General features: G+C 42.9%; 1 protein-coding gene across 1 annotated transcript in view; it reads left to right on the forward strand.

The window, feature by feature from the left end:
- LOC121293660 (alpha-1,6-mannosylglycoprotein 6-beta-N-acetylglucosaminyltransferase B-like) overlaps window positions 1-18,868 on the forward strand; it is a 1,251,241-nt gene that overhangs the window by 85,523 nt on the left and 1,146,850 nt on the right. Inside the window, exon 10 of the mRNA XM_041216828.1 lies at window positions 13,104-13,115. Coding sequence (XP_041072762.1) covers window positions 13,104-13,115 — 12 coding nt within the window. The remainder of the gene's footprint in view (window positions 1-13,103; window positions 13,116-18,868) is intronic.

Here is an 18,868-nt window from a genome sequence, read left to right on the forward strand (position 1 = left end):
TCTTCAGGCCTGCAAAACAATAATGAAACAGCACTAAGGGAACAAAAGAAAAACCGAGAAGCTGACAGACACTATTCTGCGCTAATTATCGACACAAAAGCAGGCCTAGTTCTAGCATTCACCTTTTCATAGCTAGAGTCAGCTATATTCTGTCCTTTGATTTTCCAGTTGCAGATGTCTGGCATTGATAGGTTGCGGGAGCAATTGAAAGGCAGCTAGTGTTGCTAGCACTAGACTGAAAATTGTTATAATAGAGAAACAGTACAATGGTAACTTTTTCCTTTTATATTTGCCTTTTAATGATAATCTAAATTAAATTTGCATTAAGAAAATCTACATTAATAGCTGATTCCATGATGTTAAGCTCATGGAGTGGCTCCTTGCTCAGTCTGTGCGTTGCATGAGAACGAGCAAGTGTGCACAGGCCTCATTATAGCCCTTAAATTTATGTAAATATATTTAAATATGTACCACATTCAATTCTCTGTCTTTTCCCATAGGCATACTCTTGGTGTGCTGCTTGCCTTTTTAAAACAAACATTAGGTGGTTTCTGGTTTTATTGAATACCCATTCTTAAAGCTGGGGCTGACTGTTTTTTGTAAGATTATTTTTAGCTGCTGTTTGTGTGTTGAAAAATGCTGCTTCTGCATTATTGATTTTTGCAGTTTTTTCTCTGTTGTTATTTGATTTGTAATTCTGGACTCTTTTTGCACAGGTTTACAGCCGCAACATTGCTGCTGCTCCCCTCCAGCTTTCCCCCTTTATCTATAACCACAATGCTCAGAATTGACAAAACACTGGCTCTTAGCAACGTTTGTCACTGATTTGAGTAAAGAGTTTAGGCAGTGTAGGGGGTGGTGGTGTGTGTCAGCTTCACCTCTGACTTCTGAGTGGTCCAAATCACCCCCACTCCCTAGACCTTGGACTTATTTGGGGGTTATGACAAAGTGCAGCAGACAACTGGTTTTGGTGCAAGAAAAAAAAAACTGGGTTTATTGAAGTTACAAATGAATTTATAACATTAGGATTACACTGAGATTATACAGATCTACAAAGTACACTTAGCTGAGAATGGGGAACACATGGCATAACGAGGGAAAATCACGCTACTAATCCCCTTACCCTTGTCCCACCCCCAAAACCTAACTAAATTGAACTAGGAGAGGTCAGGGATCATGCTCACCAATCAGGGTTCCTTGACAGTTCGAAATCCAGCCAGGTAAGCTGGTTGCAGTTCTGGGGTACGCTCTTTGTGTCCTCTGGGGTCTGCCGTCCTCACATGGTCCTGGTCTGTGGAATCTGCGAAGGTTCTTCAGTTGGGTGGAGGGCGCGGTTGTGGATGGTCGATATTTGTGGAGGGCTGTGGTTACAGCCTTGTTATCTTTGGTTGAGCCTGCCACCCCGTGCCCCTCACCATGATGTTGCCTGCGGGCCTGCAAACCTCCAGATCTCCTCCCTCCACTTGGCTCAGCTACCTCTCCCTGCTTAAACTCTGCTTCAACCGCACCAAAACTGCTCATCCTCCTCCTTCATAACTGGTGGCCCAGTTATACTGTTTTTCGAATTTCTTATCTGAATTCAAATCAAGGTTAATTCTTTGTCTGATTTTGGTGGGCTTCTTCAGGTGATTGTTGTCTCGTTGTTTTTAATAGGCTCGCATGATGTTTATTGTTGTCTTCCTGTCCTCATAACTAGTCTTGAACTGAAAGTCATTGTTTATGTGGAGTATTGATAGGTTCACATAAGTGCATTGATTGCTGCCTGCCTGCCTTAGTAGTTAGTAGCGATTATTTATGCAAGATTTTGATGGGCTTTAGTTTTGTATAATATGAAGTCTTTCTCTGGGTTGATTGTTTTAAAGGGAAGAATGCGTATTCTGTCTCCTCTCATTGTCTGGTTTCAGGAAACAATCCACAATGCACTCAACAAGCCCGGGCATGTCCAGTCCCAGGCCTTCATGGGCTTAGCCTCCTGGCTGCAGGGTTCTACACTTAACTCAGCAGTTGGGTCCTCTGCCATAAAAGTCCAAAAGTCATATCCTTGTTGATGATATGAAAACTTTGGGAATTTTGAGAACCGTTCAGAATGGCTGGTGCACTTGTGTCTCAAGTGTCAGGCACCCACTCGGATTCAGCCTGGAAATTACATTTACCAATTCAGATATACTTAGCTGATGATGTGTAAGAAGACCAGAAACAAAAACAAAACTTACTGGAAAAACTCAGCAGGTCTGATAGCAGCTGCAGAGAGAAAGACAGAGCTAACATTTCAGTCCGCATGACTCTTCTTCAGAACTGGAACCAGTTCCTATCAGACCTGCTGAGTTTTTCCAGCAATTTTTGTTTTTGTTTCAGGTTTACAACATCTGCAGTGTTTTGCTTTTATCTTTGTGAGAAGACCAGCATGCTTACATGCCAATGTCTGAGCAGACCCGTTTTCACCACTTCTCCTTCATGACAGAACCAATGGCACAGTTGTGCCAACAGTTGGAACTTGTCTTGGTGACACAATCTTGCACAGAGACAGTCCTGCCTGACACACCTACCTGCCAATAGTGTAGACAACTCCTTCAATTTGTTACAGAACAGAGCGTTATTATCTGCAGCAAGGATAACTGCAGGGAACTTATAACATAGGGATGACGATACCAATGAGTAAGTAAAATCCCTACTTCCCTCATTATTTAACCAATGGCTCATTCCTGGTCAGTAACAACAACAACATTTAACATAAGGAAACACCTCAAGGTGCTTCATAGATCTGTGTAAAATGACTTATGTATTGATCAAGATGTTTACATCATTTCTCAGAGTAGCAGATATGCATTCCCAAAGTTACCATACTGAGGCAGTTCCCAAAGTACTGGGGCACTAATGGCTGCCACATGTCCAGCCTGAGGCCCTTGAAAGGTGTGAATATAGAAATACTTCTACATATTTAAAAAGTGAAGCCAGAACGTGATGAAGAAATATGGGCAGGCGTACTTCTTAATCAATAAACAAAGAGATAATATTTAAGCCATAGGGACGTATTTAAGATCTGATGGAAACTTGAAGTATGTTGTTTAAGGTGTCACAGAGTCTTAAGGTGTGACAGGTGGAGCTAGATGCTAAATTGATCATTAACATTTTAAAAAGGTACATGGAGCTGACTGCTGCAGCTTCGCTGACACCTCGGCTACTATTGACAATGTGGGTGGGCTTAGCTTAAAATCTATTATTTGGCCCCTGACTTGTGGATTCTCCTCAAATTTACTCTCTTCAATTCTCATCATTATTTCAAATACCTCAGTCAGATCACCCTTCAACAGAGAACACCATTCTAACGGAGATCTGATCAGTCCTTTGTATAATTGCAGCAATATGTCCTTGCTTTTACATTCTATATTTCTTATTCTGAAGATGAGCATCCCATTGGCTTTAGGTGCAAAAATAAATCCAATGACAACTTTTATTTATCCACTTAGAAGTCTAAATCCCTTCATTCATCGATCCCCTCACCATTGGGTTTGTACAAACTGGAACAAAAATAGGGCGTTTAATTTCCTTGCCTGTTCTAATGGGTTCCCAACATATCTGTGGCAGAATTGCTCAGAAAGAGAACTGGGACTCAGATCTGCCAGGTTCCAACCTCCGGGAAAATGCTCCTCTTCTGTGCAAAGGGAAAAAGTCGACTCCTCAAAGGCAAGACTGTATTTCAAAGGGTTTTATTGTTAAAAGAATTGGACACTTTGATATACTAGTCCACTATGCTTATGATCTAGTTTCTGCAGGTTTGGTGGAAACACAGGGATCTGTAGGTAAAATATTAAAACAATTGCTTTTGTAACTAGCAGGCATAAGGCAGTGGTCTTGTGATGCAGCTGTGGCATTCCCTACCTCTGAGTCAGTAGCCATGGTTCGAGTCCCACTCCAGGATTGCATGGCCATGGAAGGTGCATTCATAATGTGGCCAAACAAGTTGATTATCAGTCTGTAAATTCTTCCAATATGCCTATGGCTAAGAGCGGAGAAGTCTCCTGGTTAGCCAGAACCTGCAGAAAGCAATGGCAAACCACCTCAATCCCTTGCCAATGGACAAGCACATGGAAGTTATGGTCTCCAATACCTTCTTAGGGCATGGTATCTGGAGAAGGAGGGATCAAACAGTAACTTTCTTCTAGTTTATTAATTGAAACCCTGGTTGCAGTTCCAGCAATGGCTATCACTCCAGGTGGCACTGCTGTGACTGGAAAGCTACTGGCCCTCGGATTGGTTGGCTGCTCTTGGGATTGGGACCTTATCTCTTAAAGGACTGGCACCCTGATAACAGGCAGTTAATTGCCTGTAAAATTGGGTCGGGGTGTCCAGAACTGGCTAAGATGGGATTGCCCCTGACTTTACAGCTGGTGGACTGAGCTACAGCCGCTCTGTAAAATTTTGACCATTGCTTCAGTCATAGGAAGCTCAGGCTCACCTGTAGGATTTGGCTATTCGTTAGGTACAGTAAAGAAGCTCAACTTGTAATACTACCATCTGCTGCAAGAAAATTAACCTTTGACAATCTGTTGGGCCTAACTTCTACCTTTCAGAAAGTTTTGTGCATGTATTTCATCTTGGAGCACTGGAGAAAAGCTGATTCATTCAAGTCTTAAAATACTCAAAGTCACAAAATATATCTTTTATAGGTAGATTTTGACATGTTATTATGAAATACATTGTACATATTTCTTAAAAAACTGTTTTAGTTGTGTTTGAAATCTTGGTCCTGAAAATCCAAAATGTTTTGGGGCATTTGGGGTCCAACAGAGTTGGCAATTGGGACTTAACCTTAATCCATTGGGTCACTGCCTCATTAGAACAAAACTGGGGTTTCCTTGGGGGCAGAAGTTGGGGCAGGGTGCTAAAACTGCATCTGCTCTCTTTGGAATCCACGCCATAGATGGAAGTGAGACTAAGAGGATAATGTCTATTACAACCCAGGCCCTGGGTGAGGTCCCCCAATTTAACTTCCCAATTTTATTATGCTCCAGGGTGAGGAGGAATGAGTGGTTACTTTATTCAAACCCCTCGGCTGGTTGCAACAAGGTAAATGTAAAAGAGATCCCTTCCCACTGTGAATACCTTTTCCCAGTCCAAATGTATTTTTTTTTAAAGGGGGCCAATTTAACCAGGCTTTCTTCAGTCAAAGAAAGAGTAAGTTTAGCAGTTACTATAAACCTGAGGAAAAATAATAAAAATGCAGCACACATACACACAGATGAGAAATGAGAAGTTAAGAGTCCGAATAAAAGTTTTTAAAAAGATATATGAATCAGTCTTTGGCTTGTCTGTGAAGTATAAATGGCATTGCAGCCATTAAGTTGAGTGATTCTGGTCGACCTGACTTTGGATAGTTTTGCAGTTGGTTTGGAAACACTTGGTTCTATAGGTTAGCTGAAGAAGCTGCTGTATTTCCTTTTAGAATGTGGCTTCTGCTTTAAATATCCGCACGTCCAGCAACAGAGAGAGAGATTTCGCCTGCAACTGCTGGGGTGACTAGTTGGTGACCTTCTTGCTGTTACACACAATACACTAGCACACATTGCACTGCTCTGCATTTAGCCTTTTAACCCATTTTTTTCCTGTAAGGGGAAAAAAAATTGTCTTGCGCCCAGAGTCAGTTTTCTTTGATCTCTGACCATTTTACACATTCCGAGATATGAATCAACAGGAGATGGATTTTAGATCACTGCCGAGATGTGGTAATGAGTCTTTTGTCTCTGCAACCACAGGAGATTAAAGTTCAGTCTTTTGCATCTTTCCTGTCTCCCTTTCAAGTGTCTCTGCTTGAAGAAGGCCCATGATATCTTTTCAGGTGCGACATTCCATGTTCTCTCAGGACAGGTCCGTCAGTATAATCCACATAGGAATTTTTCTAGAAAGTGGTTACTTTACATTATCAGCCATCTTTTACTCAGTGTCCTTGCTTGTACTTCTTTAAAAAACATACACATCTTCCTTAAAAAGTTCAATATGCCAGTTAGTAATTCATGGCTGTAATTGGCTTTTCATGACTTGTCACCCACTGGAAATTCAACCAATTTCACCTCGGGTGCCTCCACTCTTTTTAAGGAAAAGTCTTTTTCTGTTTTATATTGGTGGCATTAGACCCTAGCAAAAAAAATAACTGCGTTGCCCTAGTGTATTAACCCAATTAAAAAATAGTCAAACAAAAAAAACAAAAAAAAATCATAACTAAATCATAAAACCAAAGGAAACTGTTTGCTATGGGCTCCAGTTCCTGCAGTATCCACCATTTGCAGAAGGCCCCAAGTGTACCACCAGACATTGCATGTTCCCTCTCCAGGTCCGCCTAGGTGTGGACATTGCGTACATGAGCGACAGGTAAACAGAGCGAACACCCCACTGGTTCTGTTTAACCTGGACCTGTGCATGGCCACCTTTGCTAGGGTCCAATGCCACCAACATGAAACAAAAAAGACTTGCATTTCTTAGTGCCTTTCACGACTTCTGGAGGCCCAAAAGTACTTCAAAGCTAATATAGCAGCAGCAACTTGCATTTATATAGCACTTTTAACATAGCAAAGCATGATGCTTCACAGGAGCATTACCAAACAATAGAGTAAAGACTGGACTATTTCTTGTTGGGGAATCAATGGCAAGGTGCCAACTTAAAATGATCCCTGAGAGACACAGAGAAAGAGCTCTGGAAAGATTTATTTACATGGAGATTTGTTACAGCATGACACGCTTTGAGAGAGGGAATAGTTGAGATGGAAACTATTACATCCTTTAATGGAAATCAGGATCAGTATTTGAATCAGGGAAGCTACGGGGAGAGAGTAGGGCAATAGGATTATTTTTGGATAGCTCTGGCACAGACCCTGTAGGCCCCCCCAAGAAGGTGGGGGGGTGGGGGGTCCTTCATCATATGCTGTAAACAGATATGGTTTTATAAATTAATGTAATATGGGTGTTCAGCTTCACCAATGTCATGCAACCCCGGCTTGGCAAAAACTGCAGTAATTATATTTGGTGCAGGCAATTTCTGATGGCTCAAATATAATAACAAATCTGTCACAATAAGCAACCGTCTTTGAAGCAAACCCAAGCCTTTTTTCAATAGTCTGCTAATCAATATTAATTATTTTGATCATCCTGACTGGATGGGAACTGAAAAGCAATTCCCTAGTCATTTCATGAGATGTTTATTCTATGTGACTCACAGCAAAACCCATTGGAAGTTTGCGACGGGGAAGGCCAGCTTTATCTGTGGAATAATAATTGTCAATAAACTATCAATTGTCACATGGACAAAATAGATTTGCTGTACTGTTAACTATAATGCCACTAGACAGAATTTTAGATATGCTTAGATGTTCTCAAGCTATAAGAACAAAGGGAACTTGACAGAAAATATAGCCCTGACATCTATTCAAAAAAGAAAAACAGTCACCTGGCTTAGTGGCAATTTAAGAGAAATCATAAGGGTAAAAGCAGTTGCCCTGTGTTCGATGGGAACATGAATTAGAGATAGGGCTGCACTAGACTGACTGTGCTTAGTTGAGCAACGTCCATGTAGTCAGTGCAGAATTGCTGAACTTATCCTTTAATTTGGGCGTATTTTACAACAGGATGGAAAATGTTGCTCACATTGACATTATGAACACTATGGATAAGGTACAGGTGCAGTAGAATCTGCAGCTTGAAAGGAATTAAGAGATAGGGCTAAGGAGTTATGTTGAATCTGCAGGTAGTAATTTGAAAGGTGTGGCTCTGGAGACCCATGGCCCAGCTGGTGTGCTTGCAATATAACATTGGCAGGATCCCACCAAGAAGGTCTGAAACTAGAATTGGAATCTGGCCTAGAATTGGTGATTTCATATACGCCTATTAATGGCTGACCTTCTGGTTGCCCTCACATGACCATGGGCATAAGATAGGGTCATCAAGGGTTGTCAACCCCTATGTTTGGAATCCTTGCTCCCCTGGCCCTTAGTGAGATCAGGCATTGGGTCAATAGAAACATATATAATGAGAGACCCTACCAGGAGCATGAGCTCTAGATGGCATCACTCTTGGGTTCATTGGGACATGCAAGCCTTTCCACCACGACAAGGTGATGATCCATGGTGGTAAGGTTGAGGGGGACGTTCCAGATAAAGAGCAACCCAAGGAGTCCTTGACAGCAGAGCAGGCAGAGGAGGCTGTTGCCCCAATGGCTGTGAAGGCCGAAGAAGGCTGCAACGGGAAAGTGGCTCCAGTCATCATGGTCCGCATGCCATTGAATCCGGCCACCAACTGCCAAGACTGTGTGGAACCCGGCTGCGCACCAGAGCCCCCACACTAAACTATGCCACACGTAGACCTTCTTCAAGCGAAAAGCCCTGTGATGATGGAGAATTGGTGATGGGGGCAGGGCTGTGAAAACTGGAAGCCCCCAGCCAAGATTCATCACACAGGTGGTGGATGTGTAACAGTCGTTGGGCACCTGTGACGGGGCTGAGGTGCTTTTCGGCAGCTGCATCTGTGACTGAGAAGTCCTCTTCAGGATACCCTCTGTTCACCCCGAATGGGGAGGGGGCTAGAAAAGGTGCCCCAAAAATAGGCTGTCTCATTTCTCCTGGCTGGGAAACCGCACCCAGCAGGATTGCCAACTCTGTGGTCAAAACAAGAAAAAACTAAACTTCAGAACCTGGAATGTAAGAATACTTGTTGACAACCCAAAGAGTGATCACACAGAAAGACGAGCTGCCATTGTGGCTTAGGAGCTAGCGAGGCACAACATCGACATCGCTGCTCTAAGCGAAACCTAACTCGCTGGGGAGGGGCAGCTGAGGGACGCCAGTGGAGGGTACATCTTCTTCTGGAAAGGGAAGTCAGACCATTAACCCTGCATCCACGGGGTTGGTTTTGCCATGAGGAATGGGATAGCTATCACACTCTCCCAACTCGCCTTGGGGGTCATTGAGAGGCTTATGATCCTACCCCTGCATCCTGACCTTGATAGCATCCTTGCTTCCATCCCCAGGAATGACAAGGTCATCCTTCTAGGTGACTTTAATGCTCGAATTGGACGTGACCATGAAATCTATTGGCAAGAATGGCGTGGGGAAGGCCAATGCCAATGGCATCCTACTCTTCACCAAGTGCGCCAATATGGTCTGATCATGATGAACACTGTCCTCCGCTGAAGAATCAGCTCAAGACCACATAGTAGCACCCAAGGTTGGGGCATTGGCACCTCCCGGACTACATTATTGTCTGAGGCAGACCTGAGGGACGGGCTTGTCATGAGGGCCATGAAATGTTCTGAATATGGCTGGATGGACCATTAACTCGTGTGTTTGGTGATGAACATCTGCCTGGCACCAAGACATCAGAGGATCCAAAAAGCTGTCCGGAGAAAGCTGAATGTTGCAGCATTGGTAGGACCCGGGTCTCTGGGAAGAGTTCCAGGTCCAGTTACACAGTGCACTGGAGCAAATGCCCACCAATGATGCCATTTCTATCCAGGCCTACTGGGAGCAACTCAAGTCCTCTGCCCTATACGCCTGCACACAGACTATCGGGTTTGTGCCACAACGGAGCCAGGACTGATTTGATGCCAATGACACTGCGATCTGTGATTTCCCCGAGCGGAAGCGAGCAGCTTTCATCGCCTGGCAAAGTCACCCACATAACCAGCGAATGATGGCAGTATGCCACCAACTGAAGGCTGAGGTCCAGCGATGCAGTTGAGACATGAAGAACAACGAGTGGGTGGAGAAGGCACATGAGATTCAGGCCTACACCGAGCAGCACGACATGCGCAACTTCTTCCAGGTTACCAAGGTGACCTATGGACCCCGCTTAGCCAGACAAAACCCTCTCTGATCACAGGATGGTTCCCAGCAACTCAAGGATGATGACCCCATCATCAGCGTTAGAAGGAGCACTTCAAACTGCTCCTCAAGCAGACTCCACCGCATCGGAGGAGACCCTCCAACCCGTCCCACGATACCCTGTGGAGGATCCCCTCGGCGATCTGCCAACCATCGATGAGCTTAAACGGGCCATCCAACAGATGAAAACCAACAAAGCTTATGGGCAAAACGGTATACCTGCAGAGGTTTACCATGCTGGCAGCTGTCTGCTCATGTCACGGCTCTACCACTTCATCCTCCTCCTCAGGAACAAAGAGGACATCCCCCAGGATCTCAGCAACATGACTATCACTACTATCCACAAGAAGGGGAACAAATCTGATTGTGAAAACTGCAGGGGGGGTTTCCCTCCTGTCCAATGTGGTAAGACCCTGGCCTGCATCCTCCTAAACCACCTTCATCCGGTCGCTGAGGAGAACCTCCCAGAAATTCAGTGTGGCTTCCGACCGTCCTGGGGTACTGCGGATGTGGTCTTTGTGGCTAGACAAATCCAGGAAAATGTTGGGAGCAAAATCAAGAATTGTTCCTTGCCTTCATCGACCTGGCCAAGACATTTGATTCTTTAAATCGTGAAGATGTATGGATCATCCTCCATTGCTTTGGTTGCCTGTTGAAGTTTGTCACCATCCTCAGACTCCTGCATGACAATATGACTGCCACCGTCCTGAGTGGAGGATCTGAAACTGACACCTTTCACATCTGGACCGGGGTCAAACAAGGTTGTGTGATCGCTCCCACCTTGTTCACTATTTACCTGACCATCATTGTCCACCTCATCTGAGGTGACCTACCACCTGGTGTCAGCATTCAGTATTGTCTGGATGGGAAGCCCTTCAATATTGGTTGCTTCCGGGCTAAAACAACATTCATCACTGTGGACATCCATGACCTTCAGTTTGCGGATGACTGCTGCGTGATGGTTCACTCTGTATAGGACATGCAAAGGATACTTGACCTCTTCAACGTTTCGTATAAGATGCTTGGCCTGTCCTTAAACATTGTCAAGACAAAGGTCCTTCACCAACCTTCCCCGGGCCAGTTGAAACCCTCCATACCATCCATATAGATGGGGTGGCTCTGGAGTATGTACAGCACTTCCCTTATCTCGGCAGCCACCTCTCCTTAGGGAGAACCATCGGTGAGCAAGTCCAACACCAGAATAACTGTGCCAGCGCTGCCACCTTCAAGCTGCACCAATGTGTCTTTGAACACAGGGACCGTTGCAAGTCAACAAAGGTTCTGGTTTATATGACCATTGTGTTGACCATTCTCCTCTACCGCAGCGAAAAATGGACAGTCTACCGATCCTTGAGACTTTCCATCAGCGGTGCTTGCTTCCAATCCTGGGGATCACATGGGAGGACTGCTGGACTAATGCGAGAGTCCTCCCTGAAGCTGTGTCTACCAGTGTTGAAGCCCTGTTCCTTCAGAATGGATGGGCCATTGCGTCCGGGGGCCCAAAAGTCACCTCCCTTTGCATATTCTCTACTCACAGTTCTCTGTTGGCCAACGCTCAAAGGGGAGCCTAAGGAAAAGGTATAGGATACGCTCAATGTTGCCCTAAAGCACGGAGACATTAATACCACTGACTGGGAGAAGAATGCTGTCGATCACTCAGCATGGCACCATATGGTCCATCAAGACGCAAGTCACTTCGAGGCTCAGCGACTTGACAGCGAGGCAGAACAGCGCCAGAGGAAGGAGAAGGTAGCCAAACCGGGGCTGCGATTTCCACTCCCCTGCGCAACAATGTGCCACCACTGTGGAAGATCTTGAATTGGGCTCCTCAGTCATCTGAAGTTTCACCAGGCCTGATGAGCATCATCCTTGATTCCGAGGGACCGCTGCTGTCGCCAATATAGTGAGACCATGAAGACTAGAAAGGAAGTGATGCCTACCTGGGGGTCCCAACTGAGATTTGTGACCAGAATTTTCAAAATTATTTTTAACACGGCCACTTGCAAATGAGGCCCTAGGGGTACCTCTTCTTTTTGGAGGGTTGGAGAGATCTGGAATCCAGCCTCCCCCACCCCACCCACTGCTGGCAATGCAGCCTTTGGCTGGATTTTTAAATAGCTGGTGTTGCCCTAAATATGCCCCTGGCTGTATGGGCATCAGCCACTGAAAGAGCTATCACTTAAATTGGAGTCAGCTGTTGAGGTTTCTGGGCAGAACATCTTGGCATTTATAACAGGACACACTCAAAACGAATTTTCAGGACTATAGTCTTTATGAAGCGAGATTAAGTTTTTACATTGAACATAATTCCCCAATGTTTGCCTTGAATTGAGGCAGAAAAGCCTGGAGAAATGAACAAGGCATGCTCCCACTGGATTGACGAATTTACTGCTAAAAAATTGAACCATCACATATTTTCACTGAAGTAACTTTCAAGTAAAAGGAGTAGTAGGTATTCCAGGACCTGGCTTGTGCTTTCTGACATTGCATTGCAGCTTGAACCTGGTTTGGTTATTGGTTTCATAGAGAAAATTTACTGGTCCAAATATCACATTGCAGACTGGAACTAAAAATAAATCTATCTTACTAACACAGATATAATAAATGTAATCTATCAACAATTTTGTAAAGCTTGCTTAAGAATCAAATATCTTTATTATTTGGCACAAAAACCTCTTATTCCCAGTTCTTTACATTACAGAATATTAAGAGGCAAGTTTTCCCATTATTATTCTTGTGTGTATTATACCTTCTGGGGATGCAACACGGGATATTGGATGAGGATATATGATGACTGAGAGTAATGGAATATGCCCCATTTTCCATAGGTGAATTTAACTAATTATATAGTGGACTCATTGAGGAACTGTTTTGGGCGCTGTGCTACAGAAAGTTGGATTTTATAGGGCGCAATGGCCCTGCTGCCCCCAACTAAAAAGTTGGGGAGAGCCTGTCTACGTTTTTGATGGGTGCCCAAAACCAATTTAATGCTGAGAGCAGTATTAATTGCTTTAAAGCGACAGAACTGCTCTTGTCTCAGTCACAAGTCCCACCTTAGAGAGGCCCCATTGGGTGGCCGGCAGAGCTGTAGCCCCAGCATTGTCATCAGGAGCAGTGGCCACTACTGGGACTACAGGCAGTCCCACCACGCCGAGGAACCCAGATAAGTCTGGGGTTGGGGTCTCACTGAAGCCAGCCTACCTGTCACCGAGCAGTTGGGTGGTGGGGTGAGGAGAGCTGGAGGGCCAGGTTAAAAGGCAGGGGGAGGGGGGGAGGGTTAAATGGGGGAATGACCCTGGAGAGGGGGGTGTTCCTCTGATTGGTCCAAAGGGCTGCAAATCAGGCTCCCCCCCCAACCCCCTCCCTTTCCTGTCACCAACCAACATAGCTAAAGCTGATGGGCTTCCTGTAAGGTGTGGGTCCCGCCCCTTGATCCCTCTGCTGTGGATAAGATACTGGCCGCAGTGGGATGAGGCCCTTAACAGGTCCAAGGACAGACAGGCCACCTGATGACTTTCCCCACCCCGGTAAAATTTCAGACAGGATCGGGATAGGTGGGTAGGTGGCAGGAAGGCCACCCACTGGATTTTATGCGCCACCCAGCCTTCAAACCAGCTGGCATGGTAGCAATGTGAAACTGTTTCATGCTGCTACTGAGTAGTAGCAACATGAGTGGTATTCACCACTAACAGGAACCTGCCATCAAGCCAAAAAGATGTTCTGCCTATCACACAAATGAGTAATATTGTGTATGAATTTCAGCGCCAGTGCGATGCTAAGTATGTAGACCGTACATCCCAAAGACTGGCAGATCATATCAAGCAGCATGTCCCAGCTGCTGTGTTTGCAGCGGGCAGGGTACAGACTGTACCCAAGCAACCTGTGCTTGCAAAACTCAGAACAGTGTCTAACATTAGTTGTGATTCTGCGATTGGACAGTTTTGCTAAATAATCCTCTGTGTGCTAAGAATTACACTGAGAACCAATTTAAGATTGCCAGTCATGCTCACAATGTGGTGCATTTACATGTACTGGAAGCTAGTTATATGAATACACAGGGCCCTGTTCTTTGCAGACAGAAAGAACATGTACACACACTGTGCCTGTTTCAGCTAAACAAAATAAGTGGCAGCCATTTACTGACTCATTCCTCAGGGCAATGCCTTGACCATTGAGGGTTAAGCTGCCTGGTTTAAATTTTAAACAATACTTGGTAGTTAACTGTCAGTCACCATTCAGTGGCATATTCTCCTTGGCAATGCCTCTACCAATCAATCAGCACACTCTCATACTGTATAAATTATTGTTTTCCCCTTATATTGGTATTCTTGCAAAGTATCCTGATGAGTGCAAGGTGAAAAGTTTCAACATGTCCCTTTTTTCAGCAATACTCAAAAGAAACCTCTTCAAGAAACAAAGAGGGGTAAACCTAGTAACTACAGGTCAATCAGTCTAATGTCAATGTTGGAAAAACTAGTAGACACTCTTGTCAAAGACCGAATTAATTCTCACTTGGAAAAGCATGGCTTAATAAGAGATAGAATAGATTTGTTAAAGGCAAATTGTGTCTGACTAATCTGATTGAGTTCCTTGATGAAAGTAGTGCAGCAGATGTATATATAAGGGCTTTCAAAAGGCATTTGATAAAGTACAAGATAACAGACTTATTCAAAAAATAGAAACATATGGTATTAAAGAGATGATGGTAACTTGGGTGCATGATTGACAAAGGAACAGGAAGTAAAGGATCATGGCGAACAGATGTTTTTCTGACTGGAAAGAAATATAGTATGGTCCCCCTGGATTGGTATTAGGAATATTGCTTTTCTTGTTATAAATAAACAACCTGAATTTGGGTAAAGCAAATACAATTTCAAAGTTTGCAGGTGATACAAAACTTGGCAATGTAGTAAATAGTGAACAGGATAGTAGCAGATTTCTGGAAGCCGTAGATAGAAATGAACTGACACATGACAAATGTAATTTAGTGTGAATTAGTTCGAAGTGATGTACTTTGGGAGAAATAACATGAAGAGGCAGTCTAATCTAAATGGTACTATTTTGAAGTGTGTGCAAGTGCGGAAAGACCTATAGTCATGCATGTTCACAAATCTTTAAAGGTAGGTTGTTAAAGGCAGTTAAGAAAGCATACAAGGGCTTTAGTTTTGTAAATAGGGGCATTTGTGCTAAACTTTTAAGCATCACTTGTCAGGCCCCAACTGGAATATTATGCACAATTCTAGGCACCATACTTTAGGAAGGATATAAGACCTTGGAGACGGTGCAGAGGAGGTTCACTAGGAGGATACCAAGAATGAGTGACTTCAGTTATGTGGAGAGATTGGAGAAACTGGGATTGTTCTTCTTAGAACAGTGGAGGTTAAGGGAAGACCTTCAAAATAATAAGGGGCTTTAATATAGCAAGTAGGGGGAAATTGTTTGTTTCTTCTGGCAAAAGATCTAGAGGAGAAATAAAAAGAAATTTTCTCAGGCTGGAATGCATACCTGAAAGGGTGGTGAAAACATATTCCATAGGAAATTTTCTAAAGACAATTGGGCATGTACTTGAAGAAATCTAATTTTCAGGATTATCAGGAAGAAGCTGCTATTTGGGACTAAATTGGAAATCTCTTTCAAAAAGCAGAAAAAGGCACAATGGGTCGAATGGCCCCCTTCTTAAGACTCTACGATTCTAAGATCCAGATTTTGAAATAGGTCGATTTGAGCATAAAACTCCTTCCAATTTCAAAAATATCTCTCTTGTTAAATGCAAGAATCCATGTACCTATGGCAGCATATGATTGTTTTATATACTAGTTAATCCCAGGTGACATAGTGCATGGGAAGTCAAAATCAAATGTAGTCTTCAGCTGTGGAGTTAGAGGATGATTGGATAATTAGATGGCTGTCCATCAGAATTCAATCCCCATTCTAAAATATGTCCATGTTTTTATATAATATTTTGATTTCTATATCATTATTTAAAGTGAAATAACAAAGCTTCTGTCAATTTAGGGCTGAATGACCTACTTATGTTCCAGGTTTCTAATTTAGGAAACAGAGTAGGTTGGAGCATAAGAATATCTCTGCAATATAGGCTGAAGAGCTGCTGTGCTAGTATTGATGCAAGGGTATAATTACTTTGTCACAAATTTACATAAGCAGTTTGAATTATAAATGCGGTTATAGAAATATATAATTGAAGCTGTTGATATGAACTTCGCATAGACTTGAGGCTTTCAATTTATTTTTAATTGTCTCCCATGGCTTTGCACATGGGGAGTGAGTCCAAAGTTAGGACTTCAGCTAAAGCAAGGTTATACAGTGGGGATAATTAGATAAGAATGCACAGAGGTAATATAACCCCCATTTTAAAGTCATACCTATTTTTATATAGTACTTCAATTTATGATATTGGAATGATACAGCAGAGAAGGAGACCGTTCTCTCAAATGTTTGTGCCAGCACTTGGAACTATCCAATTAGTTCCACTCTTCTGCTCTTTCCCCTAGGCTGTGCAATTTTTTTCTTTCAACTGTTTATCCAATTCTCTCTTTAAAAAATACTATTGAACCTACTTCTACCACCCTTTGTACTCTATTCCCTTATTAATAAAGCCAAGGATCCCATTTTCATTTTAACAGCTTGTCTTGCCATCTTCATTGGTGTAACATATACCCCCGTTCTCCCTCCCTCTGCAGTCCTTTAAAATTATGCCATTTAGTTTAAATTGCCTTTCCTCATTCTTCCTACCAAAATGCAGCAGTTGTCACTTCACTGCTTTGTATTTCACCTATGTGCTTTCCCATTTTACCAGTTGGTCCAGGTTCTCCTGAGTCCGTAACTACCCTGTTATTATTCATGACATTTGAGCTTTGAATTATCTGTAACCTTTAAAATTATACCCTGTATACCCAAATACAGATCATACATATCAAAAGATGCAGTGACTTTAATACTAATCCTGGGAAATACATTTCCTTCCAGTGGGAAAACAACTTCACCAATACATGCTGTTTTTTGTCCCTTAGCCAATTTTATGTCCGTGTACCAACTGTCCCTTCAATACCACGGACTTCAATTTCACTGACAAGTCTAATATGCGGTACTTTATTAAACACCTTTGGAAAGTCCATATACACAACATCAATGCACTGCCTTCATCAATCCTCTCCGTAACTTCTTCAAAGAGCTCGAATAAGTTAGTCAAACACAATTTGTCTTTAACAAAATAAAAGCAAAATACTGCAGATGCTAGAAATCTGAAATAAAAACAGAAAATGCTGGAAGAACTCAGCATGTCTAGCACCATCTACGGACAATCTGCGGAGAGAGAAACAGAGTTAATGTTTTGAGTCCGTATGACTCTGAAGAAGTCATATGGACTCGAAACGTTAACTTTGTTTCCTTCTCCACAGATGCTGCCAGACCTGCTGAGTTTTTTTCAGCATTTTCTGTTTTTATTGCCTTTAATAAACTTGTATTGATTATCATTTATTAGCTCTTAATTTACCAAGTACCGAATTATTTTGTTCCAGATCATTGTCTCTAAAAGTTTCCCCATCGCTGGTATTAGGCTGATTGACCTGCCATTTCTGAGTTTATCCCTCTTCTGTTTCTTGAAAGGAGGTGTAAGATTTGCAATTCTCCAGTCCTCTAGCATCTCCCATCTAAAGTGGATAGAATGATTGCTGCCTCTGCAATTTCCACATTTACTTCCTTCAGTAACTTAGGATGCATCCTATCCAGACGAGGTGACTTTGACTTTTTTACTTTTCTACTTAGTACTGCAACCATTGTGAGTACCTACTATTAATCTATTTTTATTCCATCTGATATTCCTACTGCCTCCCCCTTTACTGCAACATTGGCAGCATTTTCTTCTCTAGCGAAGACAAATGCAAGGTACCTCAGCCATGTTCTCTGCGTCCACAAAAAGATTTTCTTTTAGATCCCTAATTGATCTACATTTCCCATTCACTACCCTTTTTTAATGTTTATATGTTTAGGATATTTTGATTTTATGTAAAGGAAAACAAATAACAATCTGGGAAAAGAAAGAACTTGCATTTTTCATTCCTTCACAGCATGCGGGGTCGCTGGCTAGACAAGCTTTTGTCACCCAGCCCTAAATTTATTTGGTGCCTTTTCCAGCTTCAGGATGTCTCATAGCATTTTATAGCCAATGAAGTACTTTTGAAGTTCTCAAACAAGAGAGAATCTAACCATCTTTTCTTAATGCTCATCAGCATTGGCATTGCTAAATCTCTCACCATAAGAATCTTGGGGTTACCATTGACCAGAAACTTATCTGGACTAACCATATAAATACTGTAGTTATGAGAACAGGGCATAGACTGGGAATTCTGCAGCAAATCACTCACCTCCTGATTTCCCAAAGCCTTCTCACCATCTACAAGACTGTCGTGACTATTAAAGGCATGCCATATAACTTTTCGGAAAAAAATATTAACTGTACTCGGTGTGGAATCCGTTGAGGATCATCTGACCTAGTCTGTGGATTCAAAACTGTCACACTGTCTCGAAAGGACAAAAGGATGCATTCCACAATAGAAGTGTCACTACCAATCTCCTGAAACCATGTTAGCCTCCCAATTTAATCTTTAAGTGCTGCACACGACAACAAACAGCAGCGGCTGAAAGGGCAACAACACCTACACCTTAAGAACTGGAGACTGTAACATTGTAAAGTCTCCAAGCCTGTTCCTTTTTGAATCCACCAAATCAGCAAACCAAGCTCCTGGTAACGAAACTTAAAGCAACTAACTTCATGACCTGCAGGAGTGAAAACCTCTTCTTCAGGCCTGCACTGTGTGTTTTCCAAGATGAGTCAATCGTGTGAATTACAAAGTATTCTTTTGCTTGTGACTTATAGTGCACTATTCTCTTTGACTGTCCTTTCCTTGATTGTGTGTACATATGAAAGAGACTGGGTGAATGAGTGACAAAGTGCTAGATTTTTGGGCTGAACGTATGAATAA

This window comes from Carcharodon carcharias, chromosome 22 (genome assembly GCF_017639515.1).
Source record: "Carcharodon carcharias isolate sCarCar2 chromosome 22, sCarCar2.pri, whole genome shotgun sequence".
Taxonomy (NCBI): Eukaryota; Metazoa; Chordata; class Chondrichthyes; order Lamniformes; family Lamnidae; genus Carcharodon; species Carcharodon carcharias.